The 20,329-nt window shown below is 46.8% G+C and overlaps 3 protein-coding genes across 4 annotated transcripts in view; all 3 read right to left on the bottom strand.

Moving 5' to 3' along the window:
* The window catches only part of Prkcsh (protein kinase C substrate 80K-H), an 827,425-nt gene that overhangs the window by 628,370 nt on the left and 178,726 nt on the right, over positions 1–20,329 (bottom strand). The gene's annotated exons all lie outside the window — the stretch shown is intronic.
* On the bottom strand, positions 5,824–7,196 carry LOC127198213 (zinc finger protein 709-like). The gene has a single exon (XM_051156075.1). It carries the CDS (start codon positions 7,140–7,142, stop codon positions 5,859–5,861), a length of 1,284 nt encoding a protein of 427 aa, XP_051012032.1. The 5' UTR covers positions 7,143–7,196; the 3' UTR covers positions 5,824–5,858.
* Positions 17,713–20,172, bottom strand: LOC127198757 (zinc finger protein 564-like). Its single transcript, XM_051156796.1, has 3 exons — positions 19,878–20,172; positions 19,631–19,688; positions 17,713–18,709 (listed from the first exon to the last, which is right to left on the bottom strand). Exons 1-3 carry the CDS (start codon positions 20,011–20,013, stop codon positions 17,773–17,775), a joined length of 1,131 nt encoding a protein of 376 aa, XP_051012753.1. The 5' UTR covers positions 20,014–20,172; the 3' UTR covers positions 17,713–17,772.

Genomic DNA, 20,329 nt, shown 5'->3' with positions numbered 1-20,329 from the left:
TCTTACCAAGGACCAAAACAAGAATTCAGAACAAAAGGGCCAGGTGGTGGTGGAGCACGCCTTTAATCCCAGCACCTAGGAGGTAAAGGCAGGTGAATCTCTGTGAGTTTGAGGCCAGCTTGGTCTATGGAATGAGTTATAGGACAGCCAAGGCAACACAGAGAAAACCTGTTCTGAAAAAAACAAAACAACAACAAAACCGATGAATGAAAAATCTATGCCATAACTTTCTACCATAATTTGTAGCTTCCTCAACACAAAGTGGGAGACAGCATGAGTGTGAGGAAGGTGGGAAAGCCTTCAAGTGCAAGTCTCCCCTGCACATAAGAACTTGTACATGTGGGAGATCCTACAAGTTTAAGGGAAGGGAACCTCAGTTGACACCAGTGTACACGCAGGCGACGCTCTCTGTGACTGTAGGGAATAAAGCATTATTTTCTTTAAGACACTATCACTACATCTGGCCAGTTCCCGGGACTTCCTGAAGTTTCTGGGTTGGTTACTTGAGCGTTTCAATAACCCTCCCTTTAGAACTCCCTGAATCTTGAGCACCCTGCAGGATGGAATGTTTTATCTCTGAGGAAATTGCTACATAACAGGGGAATTCACCTTTCTTTTTAAAAGAAGAGAAAAACATGTTGGAGGGGCATGGGCCAGAGAGTGAGGATGGACACAGTCAAAATACATTGTACACATAGATGAAATTCTTAAGGAATAAACTAAGTTACTGTAAAACAGGAAAAAATATAAACCCAAAATATCTATCACCAACATCACACTAGTGGCCCCAAAACTGAGACCACTTCTTCCAAGGACTGGAACAAAACAGGGGGCCCCGCTCTCTGTTACCTTCTTACTCAGCACAGAGCTCAGTGTCTCACCGGAGCAATAAACTGAGGTAAAGAAAAGGGACACAAAAGGGAAAGGAAGGTTTCAAACTCTCTTTATTTACAGATGACATGAACTCAGAGGTATAAGAGGCAAGATTCCACCAGAAAACGCTTGGACCTGATACACAACTTCAACAGAGAGCGCAGACATGCAAAACCCAGTGTCTCTACAGAAACATGACGAACTGGTTGAGAGGAACAAAGAATCCAATTAACAATGGCTTGCGAATCACAGACAGACCTAACCTACAAGGTCAAGAAGGTGAAGGAATTCTACAGTGAGGATTTCTCTCTTACACAGAGCCCTGGCTGTCCTGGACTCACTCTGTAGACCCGGCTGGCCTTGAGTTCACCGTGATCCGCCTGCCTCTGCCTCCTGAGTGCTGGGATTAAAGGTGTGCACCACCACACCTGGCTTATAATCAAAACTTTAAGACACTAAAAAAATAAATAAAATCCAGATGTGGTGGCAAACGCCTTCAATGCCAGCACTTGGGAGGCAGAAGCAGGTGGATCTCTGAGTTCCAGGCCAGCCCAGTCTACAGAGTGAGTTCTAGGACAGCCAGGGCTACACACAGAAACCTGGTCTTCAAAAACAAAAACAACATAGAGATAGACAGGCAGACAGACAGACAGACAGACACTAAAAGACAGGAAGACTGTTGATGCTCGTGGATCTAAGAGCACGGTCTAGTGCTTTGTGTTAGAGCATCAACTATGTTGCTCCCCGAGGTGTGCTTGCTATCTTTTACGAGCAGACACTCACCCCAAAATTGCTGTGTAACCTTGGCTGGCGGAATTAAAGGCCTACAGCCTGAGCAGGGCAGAAGGGGCAGAGGGAAGGGTAGTGGGGGTGGGGGTGGGGCGGGAGCGGGGTGGGGGCATGGTTAGAGAGAAAAGGATCTTGGGTAGGAGAGGTACAGAAGGAGGAAGCAGGAAGAGGAGGTCATGATGGGTTAGCAGGGAGAGAAGCACACGCCCAGACTGGCGTGGACGGAGGGAAGCAGCCCCCCCCCACCCCCCCGACAGAGACCATTAGCAAGTATCTTGGGATTATGGACCGGAAGGAGCCCAGTTAGGAAGGATTAAAGCAGATAGCCTGGGGTGGGGGCTGGGAAGTGATGTGGATAGTTTAGAGGGTTAACATCTGCTCAGTAACATATCAAATGAGACTATTCGAAAATACGACACGTGTCTGTGTCTTTATTGATTATGGTATAGGCTTAGATAATACCGCCGTAATAATTGTAGGCTAATTTTATAATAAATATTATTAGATATTTTTATATTTCCTATAACACATAGATAGGCAGAATAACTTTAAAAACAGCTAAGCGTGTGGGAAAGAAGAATCCTTAATTCTGCCAGCAGGAATTAAACTTGTTCAGCCACTGACAAAGTCAGTATGGAGGTTCTTCAAAAATCTGAAATTAATAAGACTCAGCGGTACTGTTCTTGGGTGTAAATCCAAAGGACTCTAAGTCAAGCTATCAGAGATACTGCTGTGTATTCACAATACCCAGGAAATGCCAGGTGTCCATCAACGGATGGATGGATAAAGAAAACGTAACTGTGTGGTGGCACAGCCTTTAATCCCAGAACTCCGGAAGCGGAGACAAGCAGATGTTTGTGTGTCCCAGGCCAGCTAAAACATAGTGAGACCTTGTTTAAAACTAACAAGTATATTGATAAAATTCAGCAAAATTTGATGCAGCCATAATGAAAATATTCTGCTAAACTGGGTCAGACTGGCAGAGACAAACACTTCACAATTTTCCTTTAGGAAAAAGCCTAAATTAAAATCTCTATGTGTGATGGGCTGGGAGATAGTTCAGAGATTAAGAGCACTGACTGCTCTTCCAGAGGTCCTGAGTTCAATTCCCAGTAACCACATGGTGGCTCACAACCAATTATAATGTGATCTGATGCCCTCTTCCGGCATGCAAGCAGAACACTATATACATAATAAATAAATAATTCTTTTTTAAAGAAAGAAATACATGTATGTGAGGCATTGCACATGCCTATAATTCCAGCACTCATGAGGCAGAGGGAGGAAGATCTCTGTGAGTTCGAGGCCAGCCTGGTCTACAAGGCGAGTCCAGGACAGCCAGGGCTACACAGAGAAGTCCTGTCTTGAAAAAAACAAAAACAAACAAAACAAAACAAATATATGGGGGGGGGGGATGGGAAACAGACGATGGGGAAGCAGAAGGGACGGTGTCTGGGGAACAATGAGAAAACATTATCACCTTCAGTGCTAACCTGGAAACCAGTCAAAAGCTGCCACTGTATATTTAAACATGAAAATGAAGAGGAGCTATAGGGTAGCGGTAGAGCACTTGCCTAGCATGAAGCCCCACCCCCCCCAGGTTTAAAGCCTAGGTCACTAAAACCAAAAAGAATGAAAGAACTTTTCACCTAAAGCAACACTTGCCTAAAGCAATACTTAGCTGCTAGAGGGCCTCAGGATCCGAATGCAACTGGCAGGATTAGCAACTCTGAAAACAGACAGGAATCACATGCTACTGTCTGAACAAGGAGGTGAGCTTCAAATAAATGAACGGAGCTACAGAGAGATCGGAGATATGGGTAAGACCACTAGCATGCAGGTGGCAGGGTATGGCAACATGTAACGAAAACATCAAAAGAAACAACTGGGAATAGTGGCCTCGAACCCATGGAGATCCGCCTGCCTCTACCTTCCGAATACCGGGCTTAAAGGCGTGCCCCACCACAACAGGCTACGGACCATCTCCAAGTAGTCGCAGTCACGGCCTCTCCTGCTGTTAAGCACGGTTTGTGTGACAAGTGCTCTCCAGCATTCTTACTCCCATAACTCCCATGAGCTAGAAACACCTCAGTTCAGCCACGGATCCCACACACTTCCAAACAGACAGATAACATTTATTAAGATGACCACAACACCAAAGCAATCAACATGACCTACTGCTTACCTACTCAAGTTTCTTACAGATGACTCTCTGGAAATGAATAGTGAAAAATCCGTAACAAAGAGATCTCAAATAATGAGGTCGCTATCAAGAGAAGAAATCAGTTTGTGCCCTTTATATTATTTTTAGTCATTTTTACCGGTTTTGCGTGCATTGAGTGTTTGCCAGCTTGCACATGTGTGCACCACATGCACACTTGGTATCCACATAAGTGCAGAAGTGAAGAGGGCATCAGCTATTCTGGAACTGGAAACACACAGATGTGTGTGAGCCTACGCGGGTACTGAGAAGTGAACCTTGGTCCTCTGCGAAGCCCGGGTGCTGAGAAGCATCGAGCCATCTCCCCAGCTCCTGCTTTGTGCCTTTTATACTGGTTCCCTTAAGATGTGTATTTCATGGAACAGGCTGCATTCACTGCACCAGGCTTCTCACATTGTTTGAATTTGTAAGTTTCCTCTGAATTAGAAGTCTTCACATGACTACATAACTGTTAAAGTCCTTGGCATGGCTGGGTGTGATCAGGCCTGTAAACTCAGTGCTTGGGGAGGCAAAGGTGGGGTGAGGTTGGGAGGAGGGGGCTGGGGTGGGGTCGGGGCCACCTCAATGGCACATGATACTTACTCTACACAGTGTGGAGTAAGCCAAATCAGCCATGGCTACACGGTAAGATTCTGTTTCAAAAGAAGAAATTAATTTTAAAAATCGGCTTGTTTCCTGCTTGCTCGGGGGGTTGGTATCACATTTGCGCCTGTCCAGTGCCTGCCACGGTTTGCAGGTGAAGGCGAGGACCTCTCTCACTTCACCATGTGCATCCTGGGAAACAACTCTGATAGTCAGAATGCACAGCAAGTGTCTTCTTTATGTGCTCAGCCATCTCGTCAGCTCTTTTTGGTTTGGGTTTTGTTTTATTTTGGCAGGGGATGACGGTTTGAGACAGGGTTTTTCCTCTGTGTATCCTTGACTGTCCTGGAACTCACTCTGTAGACCAGGCTGGCCTTGAACTCACGGAGAGCCCCCTGCCTCTGCCTCCAGCTTGGGTGTGCGCTGCTCAGCTTGGGTTTTGCTTTTTAATCTTTTTGCTTTGATTTTCTTGCTGTTGTTTATTTGATTCTTGCTGCCTAACCTGGAATGTCCTCAAATCCACGGCAATCCTATCTCTACCTCCTGAGCAGTGACCTTAGAAGCATAAGCCACATGTTCAACTTAAATGTGAGTAGGAATTTTCTTGTGGACTAGAGAGGTGGCTCAGCGGTTTAGACCATGCACTGCTCTTGCAGGACTCAAGTTCAGGTCTTAGTACCCATGTCACATGCTCACAGCCACCTGTTACTCCAGCTTCCCAGGAGCCAGTACCCTCTTCTCATCTCTACGGGCACCTACACACAAACAGCATAAGTTATCACATATTTCATCACAGAATAAATAAAACACATAACAGCACATAAATTAAAAAACAAGTCTTAAAATTTTCTATTTCTAACATTTTTAACTTTTAAAATCTAATAGGTACTAGTTTTTAAATTTTATTTACTTATTATTAGTAGTAGTTTTCCAACAGTACCTATTACTCTTGTCTGGCTTGGAACTCACTCTGTAGTCCAGGCTGCTCTCCAAGTCACAGACACACGCCTGCCTCTGTCCCCAAGTGCTGGGATTAAAGCCGTGCGCCATCATGCCTGGCTGTACTAATTTTACCCAAGTGTTTTAGGTAGTGATAGGATTGCTCTCAGGAGACAAGCATCCTACCACAGTGCTGTCCTCCAGCCCTCTGGCGGCATTGTTGCAGACACCAGCCTCCTGGAGGTTACTGTTCCCTGCGCATAGCTCTCCACCCGTGTGGCTTCGTGGCTTCAAACCGAAGTCGAATGGCATCGCTACATTCAGTATTTATGGCCTATCCCCACTATACAGTCTCAGGGATGCCACAAAGGTGTGTGACGCGCGACTTCACACAGGACATGCATGCGTGCTTTTCATGCTTTTTTGAAGGAAACCATCACAAAGAAGTTGCTACTCAGTCAAGTTTCTCCTTGTGAGACCTCATGTGTGACTGATAGTTCCTGGAGCGACTAAAGGTTTTCCCACACTGCGTGCACTGATAGGGTTTTTCTCCGCTGTGGGTCCTCTCGTGTTTGTGAAAGGTACTGGGGCAACTGAAGGCTTTCCCACACTCTGCGCACACGTAGGGTTTCTCGCCAGTGTGCGTTCTTTTATGGATGCGGATGGAGCTGTAACTGGTGAAGACTTTGCCACACTCTTCGCACTCGTAGGGTTTCTCGCCAGTGTGGGTCCTTTGGTGCCTCTGGAAGGAGCTGGAACGGTTGAAGGCTTTCCCACACTTGGTGCACTCGTAGGGCCTCTCCCCAGTGTGGATAATCTTGTGCCTTTGGAAGGCACTGGGGCAGCTGAAGGCTCTCCCACACTCCTCACATGTGTAGGGCCTCTCCCCAGTGTGAGTCCTCTTGTGTACGCGAATGGAACTGGAGCTCGTGAACGCTTTCCCACACACTTTACACACGTAGGGCTTCTCGCCGCTGTGAATCTTAACGTGCATCTGAAGGTAGGTGGAGCGGGTGAAGGTTTTACCACACTTTTGACACTCAAAGGGTTTCTCTCCAGTGTGAGTTTTTTCGTGCCGTTGGAAGGAACTGGGACAATTGAAAGATTTCCCGCACTCCTTACACTCATAGGGCCTCTCTCCAGTGTGAGTTCTTTCATGTCTTTGAAGGGAATTTGGGCTGCTTAGGGTTTTGCCACAGTGTTTACACTCATAGGGATTTTCTGCACTGTGCAGTTTTTCGTGCACTTGAAGTGAAACTTGACTAATGAATGCCTTCCCGCACTCCTTACACTTATAAGGCCCATTCGCAGTGTGAGTTATCATGTGCCGCTGAAACGTGGAGAGAGAGAGGAAGGCTTTCCCACACTCGCTACACTCGCGATATGCATCCTCTCTGTCATGGGTTTTTACATGGATCCGAAGAGAGCTTAGACAACCAAAGGCTTTATCACATGTTTTGCACTTATAGGGTCTTTCTTTGGTATGAGTCCTTAAATGTCTTTGCAAAGAACTTGAACAATTGAAGGCTTCCTCACACGCCTCACATTTATAACGGCTATCCCCAGTCTGAACACTTTCTCCGGCTTGAGAAGCTTTGGCAGTGCCTGCATCTTGCCCAGGTTGACAGGTTTTATCCTGAATGTGCGCTTTTTCGTGTGTCTGAAGTGAACTGTGGGATTTAATGGCTTCTCCACACGCCTTAGATTTACAAGGTGCGGGCCCACCGTGTATTCTCATATGTCTCTGAAAGTTCGCTAAGGAAATAAACAGCAGTCCGCAGCTTTTACATTTATACCGTGTCTCTCTAGCTTGGATCCTCGGGACTTCGTGTTGCTTAGCTTGCTGCGTCATCTCATCACCTTCTTGGCTCTCGTACCGTCTGTGCTCAGTGTGAGTGCCCAAGTGCCTGTGAAGAGATTCATGAGCAACAGACTTTGGCACACACAGTTCACACCCAGAGTTTCCCTCAGCTTCCTCGCTCAGACTGAGATCTGCAATCTGGCTTTCTTTGCACTGACCACATTCTTTTCTTTCTGAAAAAATCTCTACCACAGAACTTCCATAAAAAATGAGACACATTATTCAACAGACACAAACTAGCGTTGCCTGGGAAGGAACTCAGTTGAGACTGCCTTCATCAGACTGACCTGTGGCCATCTCTGTCTGGTATTTTCTTGACTAATGAACAAGAAGGCCCAATTCACTGTGACTGGCTCTCCCAGACATGTGGTCCCAGCTATATGAGAAAGCAAGCTGAGCCACCCATGGAGAGGGCGAGCCAGTAGGCAAGGTCCTGACTTAAGTTCCTGCTGCGACTCCCACACTGACACGCTGTGACCTGGAAGTGGAAGATGAAATAATCTTTCCTCCTCAAATTGCTTTTGGTTAGTGTTTTTATTTCTTAAAACTGTACATTAGCAAGAATAATGAATGAGCCTTTGATGCTTTTCAAACCCACGTGTATTGTTAATGCTGTCAGGGAAAAAAGGAAGGCTCTTGGGATTTCTTGGGCATACAATTAGGTAATTTATAAAGCGCTTGAATGCAACTAGCATTCAGATTTGAGGAATCTTGACAGTGACTGAAAATGAAATAGCATAAATGTGAAAATTAAAACTATAATTGTAAAAAATATTGAAGGATAAGTAAATTTGAAGCAGGGCTCATCATTACTTTGGGGTTTGGGGTTTTGTTGGTATTGTTGGTTTTGTTTCGTGAGCAATGTATCTCCACAGTCCCAGATACTAAAGAGCTTAAAAGGATGAATCAAGTGAATCCATAGGCTGCATCCAACTTTAATGACATCATGATAAACCATGAGATCTATGTTTTAATAAACATTTATATTCATGACCTTCTCCACTTCCCACTAGTGGGAACTATTTCCCCTAATGAATATAAATTACCTTAGGTTTCTTCCAAGATTTTTGTACTGATCTTCAATGTGCTGACTGTCCCATTGTATTCCTAAAAGGTAGACCAGAGAAAACAGTAGAAATTACTGTTATTGATTTTTTTTTTTTTTAAAGGCAAGGTTTCTCTGTATAGCCTTATTTGGCCTGGACTGCTTTGTAGACCAGGCTGGCCTTGAACTCACAGAGATCCACCTGCTTCTGCCTCCCGAGTGCTGGGATTACAGGAGTGTGCCACCACGCCCAGCTTGAACTCTGTTTTCATGGTACACTGAGATCCTGCTGATTCAACCCAAGTATTCTCTTTCCACTTGCTAAGTCACTGGACACGTTGCTAATAAGACAGTTTTCTTAAATGCTGACGGGAAGGAGTGTTGTCATCCTTACCAACAGCAGTCAGGTTGTTGACAGTGTCCAGCATCACATCCCTGTAGAGATTCTTCTGGGACGGGTCCAGCAGAGCCCACTCCTCCTGGGTGAAGTCCACAGCCACATCCTCAAAGGTCAAGGACTCCTACAACATCCCACGGAGGACGGAGACAGAGGAGGATCCATGAGACAGGTCAAACTGGGTATCTACGCTCAGTTATGAGAAGTTTCCTTGATTCTGATCTACCAATGTTTATTCCATGACTTTATCAGGACCTTACTCCCTGACTACAGTACCACTGCCTCCTAGACACAAATCACCCCTTAGACAGCAGGAGGCACAGTAAGCCACAGTAATCCTAAGTCACCTGTGGTTCCTTTTCCTACCAATGCCTAGTTCTGCCCTAGCAAAGCTCTACTCATGAGAGCCAGTACGACAGTGCTCAGGTGCTTCCCTTTAGAAATGGCTCAGCACATAAAGGCACTTGCTGTCAAGCCTGACAACCCGAGTTCAATCCAGAGGACACACGCAGTGGTGGCAGAGACCAACTCCTGCAAGTTATTCTTTGATATTCACATGTGAGCCATGGTTTTCTCTCTCTCTCTCTCTCTCTCTCTCTCACACACACACACACACACACACACACACACACTGTACAAATAAATAAAAATATTAAAATAAGTATAAATTGTTTTAAACTTCCCCTTACATTTGACTTTTGCTCCTAGTTGATAAATTAAAACTTGGAAACGTTTTCACAAGATTAAGTAGCTTATTTTGCCTAAAGATTTAGGCAATGGATTTACTATTGCTAGGTGTGATGTCACAGCCTTTAATCTCAGCAATTGGGAAGGAGAGGCAGGTGGATCGTTGTGAGTTCCAGACCAGTCTGGACTACACAGTAAGAACCTGTCTCTAGACACACACACACACACACACACACACACACACACACACACACACACACCTTCCCTTCTTAGTGAGTCTCTAATGTATGTATTTAGATACATAGTTCCAAGTTCACACATGTGGATTTTAGCCCATTATATATTAAGACTAAGAGCGTGGAAATCTGTATCATGTTTCCTCTACAAATGTAATTAGGTATGTCATAACCTCATTCACCCAATGGGAAAGGTGACATTTTTTTTTACTAAGTTCTGTCAGATGTGTATAAAGAAAGGTAAAGTGGTACATAATCTTAGAAAGAACCTAAGATGCCAAACAATGGAAAAATGTGCAAAATTCTGGTAGTCCTCTAAAAAACATTTTATGAACCAACGAAGCTACTTTTCAAACCTACTGAGGAATACCAAATGTCAGGTGTTGATTCAGTAGAAGAGCACGTTAGCATAAGTGAAGACTTAGATACAACCCCAAGCACTGGAAAAAGAACACAAGAAATGTCTAACACTGGTCAGAGCCTGCTGCTCCAGGAAGCAATGAGGGAGCTGGGAGATGGCTCAATGGTAAGGCGCTTATTGCTCAGAGGATGCGAGTTCAATTCCCAACATTCATATCAAGCAGCCCATAACTGCAGCCCGAGTGGACCCGACACCTTCTTCGAGCTTCCTCGGGCACTGCATTCACGTACATAAACCCCCACACACTATTTTTTAAAATAATAAAATATTTTTAAAGAAGAAAAAAGCAATGAGCTGACTGTACAGTGGCTCTACGCCTACAGAGGCAGGATCACTTTAGCCCGGGGCTTCAAGGCCAGCCTCAGAAACAAGAGCAAGGACTGGTTTCCACCAACAAACCCAATAATCCAATTTAAAAGTGGGGTACAGAGCTAAACAGAGAATTCTCAACAGAAGAATATCTAATGGCTGAGAAGCACTTAAAGAAATGTTCAACGTCCTTAGTCATCAGGGAAATGCAAATAAAAACAACTCTGAGATTCCATTTACACCCAGCAGAATGGCTAAGGATCAAAAACTCAAGTGACAGCACATGCTGGTGAGCATGTGGAGAAAGGGGAGCACTCCTCCATTGCTGGTGGGAGTGCAAACGTGTACAACCACTTTGAAAATCAATCTGGCATTTTCTCAGAAAATTGGGAACAGCTCTACCTCAAGACCCAGCTATACCACTCCTGGGCATACACCCAAAAGATGCTCCACCATACAACAAAGACATTTGCTCAACTATGTTCATTGTAGTGTTATTGGTAATAGCCAGAAACTGGAAACAACCCAGATGCCCCTCAACCAAAGAATGTGGTACATCTACATAATGGAAGACTGTTCAGCTATTAAAAACAAAGACATCATGAAATTTGCAGGTAAGGGTAAGTCGAGCATGGTGGCGCACACCTGTAATCCCAGCACTCAGGAGGCAGAGAAAGGCATATCTCTTTGAGTTTGAGGCTAGCCTGGTGTACAAAGAGAGTCCAGGACATCAAAGGCTACACAGAGAAACCCTGTCTACCCCCCCACACACACACACACACAAAGGCGAGTCCAGGATAGTCAATGGTACACAGAGAAACCCAGTCTCAAACAAACAAAACAAAAACAAAGAAAGAAACTTACAGGCAAATGGATGGATCTGGGAAAGACATCCTGAATTAGATAACCCAGATTCAAAAGGACACGCATGGTATATACTCACTTATAAGCAGATGTTAGCCATATAACACAGGATAACCAGACTGCAACCCACAGACCAAAAGAAGCTACGTAACAAGGAGCCTAGAGAGGATGCTTAACTCTCATTCAGAAGGGCAGGTAGAGTAGACACCGGAAGTGGTTGAAGAGAGGGAACAGGACAGGAGTCTACTATAGATGTCCTCTGAAATACTCCAGCCAGCAGGAGATCGAAGCAGATGCTGAGACACACAGCCAAGCTTTTGGCAGAATGCATGGAGTCTTACGGAAGAGTTGCGGGGGGAGCGGGGGGGGGGGTGGACAGAGAGGACAGGAGCTCCACAAGAAGACCAACAGAGCCAACAAATCTGAAACAGGGGAGGATGTGGGGTGCAGAGACTGACGCACCAACCAAGGACCATGCATAGAGAGGACCTAGGGCCCTGGCTCAGATGTAGCTGATAAGCACCTCAGTCTCCATGTGGGCCCCCTATTACAGGGAGCAGGGGCTGTATCTGGCACAGAGGGGGCGGTTTTGCCAGGCCACAGAAGAGGATGCAGGCAGTCCCGCTGAGACTTGATAGGCTAGCGTCAGTTGGTAGGGCAGGAGGGCTCCCCCTTTCTGAGGACTAGGGAAGGGGGATAAGAGGGAAGAAAAAGGGAGGGGGGACTGGGAAGAGATATGGGGGGGGGGGGCTAGGAGTGAGTTGTAAAGTGAATAAATTTACAAAAATAAATTTAAATTTAGAAGAAGGAGGAGGAAGAAGCCAGAGTCGATGTCTTTTGGTAAGTAATTTGACAATAATAACACATTGATACAATCTATTAATGGGTGAAATAAAATAAAAATTTGGAAAACATTAGGTGGGAGAACGGGGAATGGGACGAATGGTTAGCAGGTAAAGCATAGACAGTGATTTGTAACAATGTTTTATTTTTAATTATGTATGTTGGGCTGTATACGCACATGAATGCAGGTGCCTGGCAGGGGCCCAGAAGAGGCCCCTGGAGCTGGAGTTATAAGTGTTAGGAGCCACCACACCTGGGTGCTGGGAACTGAACTCTGGTCCCTCTGCAGGAGCAACAAGTGTTCTTAACAAGCAGGCAGTTTTTAAGACGGTGAACCTAGTCCACATAACACCATGCTGGTGGGTCCACAGCCTACACAAGGATGCGAAACAGGAGGATAACGCTAGAGTGTGGACTTCAGTGAGCGATGGATTAAAGTCATCGTTTCTCACCACAATCAGATGGAACACACTGGCTCGTGACTGCGACAAACTCGGCTGCTAGGGTGCCTGCCCAGCATGCAAGAGGCCCAGTGTGGTTCCCCAGCGTCCATGGGCATGGTGGCATATACTATAAACGGAGCCCTTGGGAAGTGAAGGAAGGATCCAGATTCAAGGCCATCCTAGGGTACACAATCGCAAAACCAGCCTGTGGCATGAAGCTCGTCTCAAAAATACATTATGTGTAATATTGGCACACTACCTGCAAGCAAGGGGCCGAGCGGGGAACTACAGTCATGAAGAGGGGGTGTATGGAAATGCTCTGTACCGTCTGCTCAACTTCTCGGTAAAATAAGAAACCTAATACCATACAAACAAAACCTGATAAATACTTCTCTGGACAGATGCATTTGCACTAATGTGTACAAAACCACCCAGGCATGGTGGCATACCAATAACCCCTGCCAAGCATGACGCCCAATGTCAACCCAGCCATCTAGTAACATTTCGGTATTTACCTCGGGGGTAAAAAGCAGCACAACAACAACAACCACTACCCGTTTTCTAATTCCAATACTGACTGGTGAGTAGTCTCTGCTTTTACTCTTAAGCAAAGTGTACACCCTGAGCTTGGGTGTAGCTTATTGGCAGAGAACTTGCTGAGAAGAATCTAGGCACTAGATTGGCTCTTAAGTATCACAGACACATACAGAAGCACAAATGGGGCCGGTGAGATGGCTGACCTACAGATTAAGAATCCTGCTGCCAAGCCTGAAGACCTGAGTTCGGTCCCCGAGATCTGAGATGGCAGACGGTGAAACATTAGCGCGCACATGCGCATAGACAGGTGCGCACGCGGGGGGACACACACGGACACACACACGGTCTGACTGGTTATCCCTAATAAAAATAAAATTAAAAAATTAAAAAGTTCCCAGGAAGGCCATCCATTGCCCCCGGAAAACAACAGCCCCTGGGTTGTGTACCAGTGCCAGAACCCTTGTATCAATCACCTGGGTTCTCTCCTGGCTCAGCGCTGGAAAAAATAATCAATTTGACATATAGCATTGTCACAGAGCCAACAATGGTGATTTGGAGAAGGAAATCTGCGGCATGGGAATATAGCAAAAGGCACCCAAGTACTCAAAAACTACGTGGAAGCCGGCCGTGGTGGTGCACATCTTTAATCCCAGCCCTTTGGAGGCAGAAGCAAGAAGATATCGGTTGAGTTTGAGGATAGCCTGGTCTACACAGTGAGTTCCAGGCCTGCCAGGGATATGTAGAGAGACCCTGTCTCCAAATAAACAAATGGAGGGGAGGCGGATTTCACAGGCGAGGGAGAGGCTGAGGACACCGAGGACCGCAACACTTTCCTCCGCGTACCCACAGGAGCAGGTGTGTGGACGCGCGTGGGCCGAGCTGCACCCCAGGGGCCTCCAGGAGGGTCCAGCCAGAGCTGGGAACAGCACTAGCGGCCCAGGGCCACACCAGGGACCAGAAGGTCCGAGAAGACGCGAGCTTCACCGCGGACCTGGCGCCCGCTGGCCCGGACCTTGTCCGCGCCTCCGGTTCCGGACGCGAACTCACCATTTCTGGTTTACGGCGCGTTCGGGGAGTCCACGGAGGACGCCCGGATCGGTCTGTGCAGGACCAAGGAAGGATGCTGCGCAGCTCCAGGAGGACAGGGATAAAACGCAGTGCGCAATCAGGTACCCGCACGCACGCACGCACGCACGCACGCACACACGCACACACGCCCAGCGAGTCTTGAGAGGCGAGGATTGGGCTGACGGCGTGGCCCCGCCCACTGCAGACCCCCCAGCTCAGGCAGAAGGTCGTGCTGCATTGCAGTAGGCTCAGCAGCCATGTTTTCCTCAGTCAGAACCTGGTACCCCAACCCCCAGCACACAGGCAGAATCCTCATGAATCGGGTACAGTGTGCGCACAGAGTTCCAGACTTCACCCTCACAGGGATGGCAGACATTCCAGCCCAACGGAGTTGAGGTGCTCAGCCAAGGCCAGACCTGAAGAGCAGGGCCCGAAGTCCTCAGAGACCGAAACTTTTCCATTAATTCTCTGGCCCCTTTTGGACCTCTATTGTTTATAAACACAGACATTTAAAGGTGACCTCATATGTGGAAGAGCATCGAGCTATGTTTTGACCCGGGGGTGGAAGCAAGTAGTGGTCGGTAATTTCCAAATCCCTAGGAAATTTGGAAAAATAAGGAGGTGAGCTCTCGAGGCCAGTGAATTCCTACTAAAAGCCGTAGGAGACACATTCGTGAAGCCTGCATGTGGACAGAAATCTTACAATACTAAGAAGTTGGGTCATAATGCTTTACGCTTGCCTCTTGGAAGCTGTTTGCCGGGCTGTAACACACAGACTCACCGTGGTTCCTTTAGTTTGTACAGTTAGTTTGCTTACACTTGCAGCCATCACAATTTTAAAAATGTCACCACTCAGAACAAAATACTGTAATCACCAGCTGCTGCTTCACTCCTCCCTAGCTTCTTCCTCCAAACCCTAGACAATCTTTATCTATTTCCACTCTGTACAGACGGCCTGTTGTTGGGTTGGCCTGCCTTACTGATCAGGTGGGAGGGTGTCCAGGAAACCCACAACTCCCGAGGCCCGGGAAGGGATCCCAGCTCTGAGGTGGGGCAGTGTACCAGAAAAAGGGTGTCCAGTCACAGCATCAAACGTGGTTGGCTGTCCTGGGAACTACACAGCTCTGAGAGGAGGCCTCCTCTGCAGAGGCATTGCAGCCCCCAGGGGAGCGTCACCCCACACCCTGAGGGGCCTGAGCTGGGCTCCTTTATTTCTTCTTTCCTCTCTTCTTTGCTTCTTCCAATGAAGGACTCACACCAGGCAGAATATATCTGTTTTTGTTTTTGTTTTTGTTTTTTTCCGAGACAGGGTTTCTCTGTATAGCCTTGGCTGTCCTGGACTCAATTTGTAGACCAAGCTAGCCTCACACTCACAGAGATCCACCTGCCTCTGCCTCCTGAGTGCTGGGATTAAAGGCGTGTGCCACCACAGCCCGGCCAGAATATCTCCTAAAAGAGATTTATTGGAGGAACGAATCCAGGAGAGGAGCTGATGACTCAGCAGGTACAGGTACTTGCTTGGCAAATGTAGTAACCTGTTTGATCCCCAAACCCACGTAAAGGAAAAAAAAAAAGAGAATCAGTTCAAGTTGTCTTCTGACCTCCCCAAGAACATGACCCCCCCAACCACATTCACACATTAATATGTGAAAACTGTTTTCAAATGTTACTCGGTGTGCTGTTTTGAATGCTTGGCCTATAGGGAGTGGCACTGTTAGGAGGTGTATCCTTGTTGGAGGAAGTGCACCAGTTTTGGGAGTGGGCTTTGAGGTCTCACATGCTCAGGCTCCAGCCGGTGAGCACCAGTCTCCTTTTGCTGCCTGTGGATGGAGGTGCAGAGCTGTCAGCTCCTTCAGGACCATGGCTGCCTACGTGCCAACACGACTCCCATCGTGAGAATGGACAAACATCTGAGACTGTAAGCTGCTGCGGGATACTGACCACACCGTGAACCCCGAGGGTGTGTTGTACACTGGAAAATCCTGCGTCCAGCTGTGGTGTGGCTCAGCCCTAGCACACACCTTTAATCCAAGAGCTTTCTGTTTGGACAGGATTAAATAAAGTCAACCGTAGGTCAAGAGGAGCAAGCAACCCGTTGACAGGGAGTGAACATGGAAAAAAAAAAACATAGAAAGTGAGAGGAAGTCAGGAGGAGGAGGGAGGGACATTCAGTTTGAAGGTTTTCTGAGACATCATGGAGAAAAAAAGAACTTCCTTTTCCTTCTGGGACGCCAACTGAGGAGGAAGGTCAACTGGGTGCTCTGCCTCTCTGAGCTAGCAGGCTTTCTCCCCAGCATCTGGCTTCTGAGTCTTTAATTGGTAAAATTAAAAGTTTGAGATTGTTAAATATAAACAGTAAGCCGGCCCCTGTTCAATGTTGTCCTTTATAAGAGTTGCTATAATCATGGTGTCTCTTCACAGCAATAGAGACCCTAACTAAGACAGTCCAGAAGAACCTCAGAGTTTGAGGCAGGAAGATTGCTGAGTTCCAGGCCATCCTGACAGCAAGGTCTAATCACAGAAAAGAAATGGCTGGGCTGACAGGATGGCTCAGAGGGTGAAGGCTCTGCTGCCAACTTGATAGCCTGAGTTCCGCCCCTGGAACCTATGCAGAGGTGGAAAGAGAATTAATGCTGCAAAGGTCATTCTCTCAGGCCTAGTACTTATTAGAATAATGCCCTTTCACCTTTTACATTCCATCCCCCAGTCTCCCCTGGGTACTAAGGGGAGTAACTTACTCCTATGTTTATATTGAGTGCAAAGCCTGCAGAGGCCAGAGAGAGCTTGAAATCTCCTGGAGTTGAACTTACAGACAGTTCTAAGATGTCCAACATAGTACCAGCAACAGAAGTTGGGTTCTCTGGAAAGACAACAAGCACTCTTATCCACTGAGGACCCTCTGACCCCTTTGTTTAGACAGGGTCTAACTATGGAGCCCTGGCTGGCCTGGGGCTCACTCTGTAGAACAGGCTGGCCTCAAACACTCAGGGATTCACCTGCCTCTCAAGTACCAGGATAAAAGGTTTGGGCCACCCCTTTGAAAGAGAGTCATGTAACCCAAACTGGTCTCAAATTCGCTACATGGCTGAGGATGACCATGAGCTCCTGGCCCACCTGCCTCCACCTCCTAAGTACTGGGATTAAAGGCCTGCGCCATTACACCTAACCTCAGAACCCATCTTCTGTGTATCTTCTGGCCCACCTCAATAAAATGTGCTGTTACACACACACAGACAGACACACACGTTTTATCTATTTTTTATTTGTAAGGGTTTTTTTTAACCTTTTCATGCCTCCAGATAAAATCTGACAGTCTACAGTTTTCCCATATTTTCTAAATAGGGTTTCTCTCCAGTAATTCTTTTCTGTTTCTTTGTTTGATTGATTGATCTATTATCATGTATACAGTGCTCTGTCTGCATATATACCAACATGTCAGAAGACGGCATCCGATCATGTTATAGATGGTTGTGAGCCACCATGTGGGTGCTAGGAATTGAACTCAGGACCTCTGGAAGAGCAGTCAGTGCTCTTAACCGCTGAGTCATCTCTCCAGCCTGTAATTCTTTTCTGTACCTCAACTAGAATAGTAAGCTTTTCTCAGGACCTTACGTGTCCTCAGAGTGAAGGCTTTCCCACAGTCTAGTCACAGAAACCCTATACAACATGAGCGCTTTCATGCCTTAGAACCGCACTGGGGGAGCCAAAGGCTTTCCCACAAAATTTACATTTATAAGGCCCAACACCAGTGTGCCTGATCATATGTCCTTGAAGGCCTGAGTTAGAAATGAAGGCTTTCCCACATCGCTTACACTCATAGGGTTTCTCTCCAGTGTGCGTCCTTTCATGTTTTCGAACTGAGGTTGAACAAATGAAAGCCTTCCCACAGTATTTACACAAAAAAGGTCTCTCTCCCGTGTGAGTTCTTTCGTGTTTGCCAAGTGCACTGGGCGAGTTAAAGACTTTTCCACACTCCTGACATTTGTAAGGTCCACCTCCAGTGTGCCTGATCATATGTCCTTTAAGGCCTGAGAGAGAACCGAAGGCTTTCCCACACTCTTTACACGTGTAGGGTTTCTCGCCAGTGTGAGTCCTCTGATGTCTTCGAACTGAGCCCCAACAACTGAAGGCTTTTCCACACTGTTCACACTGATAAGGCTTCTCTCCTGTGTGAATCCTTTCATGGATTCTAAGTGAGCTGGGATAGTGCAAACCTTTTCCACACACGTTACATTTATGGGGTCCACCTTCGGTCCGAGTTACAACGAATTCCCCGAGGCTAGTAAAAGAAAGGAGGGCTTCCTCGTGCCCCTGACACTCCGAGGGTTTGTCTCCACTGGGAGTCCGGTCATTGGCTTGGAAAGGGTAACGACAAAAGGCTGTCTCACACTGCTTACATTTGTAATCATGTACTACCCGTCGAGCACGAGCACCGATGGGCTTCCTGGACGAATGAGGCACGAAGGCTATTCCACACACACTACAAGCTCCAGCAGCACTTGTCCTTTTCAGATCATGGTCAAGAATCTGACTGAAGGTCTCCTCACCACGGCAACCTCGTTTGCTGTCACGGAGTCTCTCCACAATATGATTACTGTTTAAAAAAAAAAAAATCAGAACATGTTATAAATGATTTACTCACAAGTTCATATTTACTGGTATGTTTCAAATTTATATTTCTACTTGGGGGCTGGAGAAAGATCTCAGCAGCTAAGAGTGGGTACTGTTCACTTTTTAATGCTTTTATTTTTATTTTATGTGTATAGGTGTTTTGCCTGCATGTGCGTCTGTACACCATCTGTGTGCCAGAAGAGGACGTTGGACCCCTGGAACTGGAGTTACAGGTGGTTGTGAGCTGCCATGTCAGTGTTAGGGACTGAAGCTGGGTTCTCTGCCAGAATAACAAGTGCTCTCAACTTCTGAGCCATCTCTCCATCCCAAAGAATGGGTACCGTCCTTACAAAGGACTCATGGTCAGTTCCTAGCATCCATGTCAGGGGGTTCATAACCACCTTTAAGCTTCAAGGAATCCGATAGCTCTGGCCTTTCAAGTGAATGTGCACATGCGCACTCACACACATACACATAAATAAACAAAATGGAAAAATAAATAAACCTGCAGATGGGTGCGTTTAGTTTTTAAAACTTCGTGACAAACTAAAATTCTATGTCTGTGTGTATGTGTACACATGTGTGCATGTGGAGGACAGAGGTCAATCTCAGGCGTCTTCCCAGTTGCTTTGCCACCTTATTGTCTGAGGTAGGGTCTTCCACTTTCACAAGGAACTAACCAATGTGACTGGGTGGGCTGGCCAGTAAATTCCACAGATCACCTTCTCTCTGCCTCCCCAAAGCTGGGCTTACAAGCACATGCCTCCATACTCACCTGGCTTTTCACATAGGCTAGTGAGCGAACTCTGGTCCCCACACTGCCCAGAAGCCATCTTATCACCCCAGCTACCTGCCCAGCTCCTGAACTTCTTTCCTGAAACACTTCTGTTTGCAGTTGAGTTACCTTAAGATTCTCCCCTGACTTCTGTACCAGTCTTCAATATTCTGGTCCCATCTTTCCCCTACAACGTAGAGGGGAGAAAACTGACTTTAATTAGAGAGAATGTATTAGATTCTATTCATGAACCGATGCAACATTGCTATGGTTATTTATCAGAGTAACTCCTTTCCCACATTTCCGGTCAAGGAGCAGCACTGCGGGCAAAGCATACTGGGTAATTGAGAGAGGAAGGGGAACCTGTCGTCCTTACCCACAGAGGCCAAGTTCGTGAAGATTTCCCCGACGACTTCCCTGTACAGGTTCTTCTGCGAAGTATCCAGCAGAGCCCACTCGTCCGGAGTGAAGTCCACGGTCACATCTTCGAAGGTCACTAAGTCCTGAAACATCCCAGACGTGTTTACAAGAGGGAGGAGAAGCCCACGCAGCACAGAGATCTGTACTCAGTCCCTAAGACATCCCCGTAAGGGGCTGCAGCAGGGGCTCAGCAGTTAGGCACACTCGCTGCTCTTCAGAGGCCCTGAGTTCAGTTCCCAGCACCCACACTGGTTGGCTCACAACCACCAGCTTCAGGAGATGTAACATCTTCTTCTAGCCTTCCTGCAGGGGGGCGGCCAGCACACAGCATAGTCTAACATAGACACACACACATAGATAAGAATAAACGTGCCGGGCATGGTGGCACACGCCTTTAATCCCAGCGCT

The sequence above is a fragment of the Acomys russatus genome, chromosome 14 (genome assembly GCF_903995435.1).
Source record: "Acomys russatus chromosome 14, mAcoRus1.1, whole genome shotgun sequence".
Lineage (NCBI taxonomy): Eukaryota > Metazoa > Chordata > Mammalia > Rodentia > Muridae > Acomys > Acomys russatus.
Note: the sequence above shows the minus strand (reverse complement) of the source record. Positions and strands in the feature narration are given on the sequence as shown.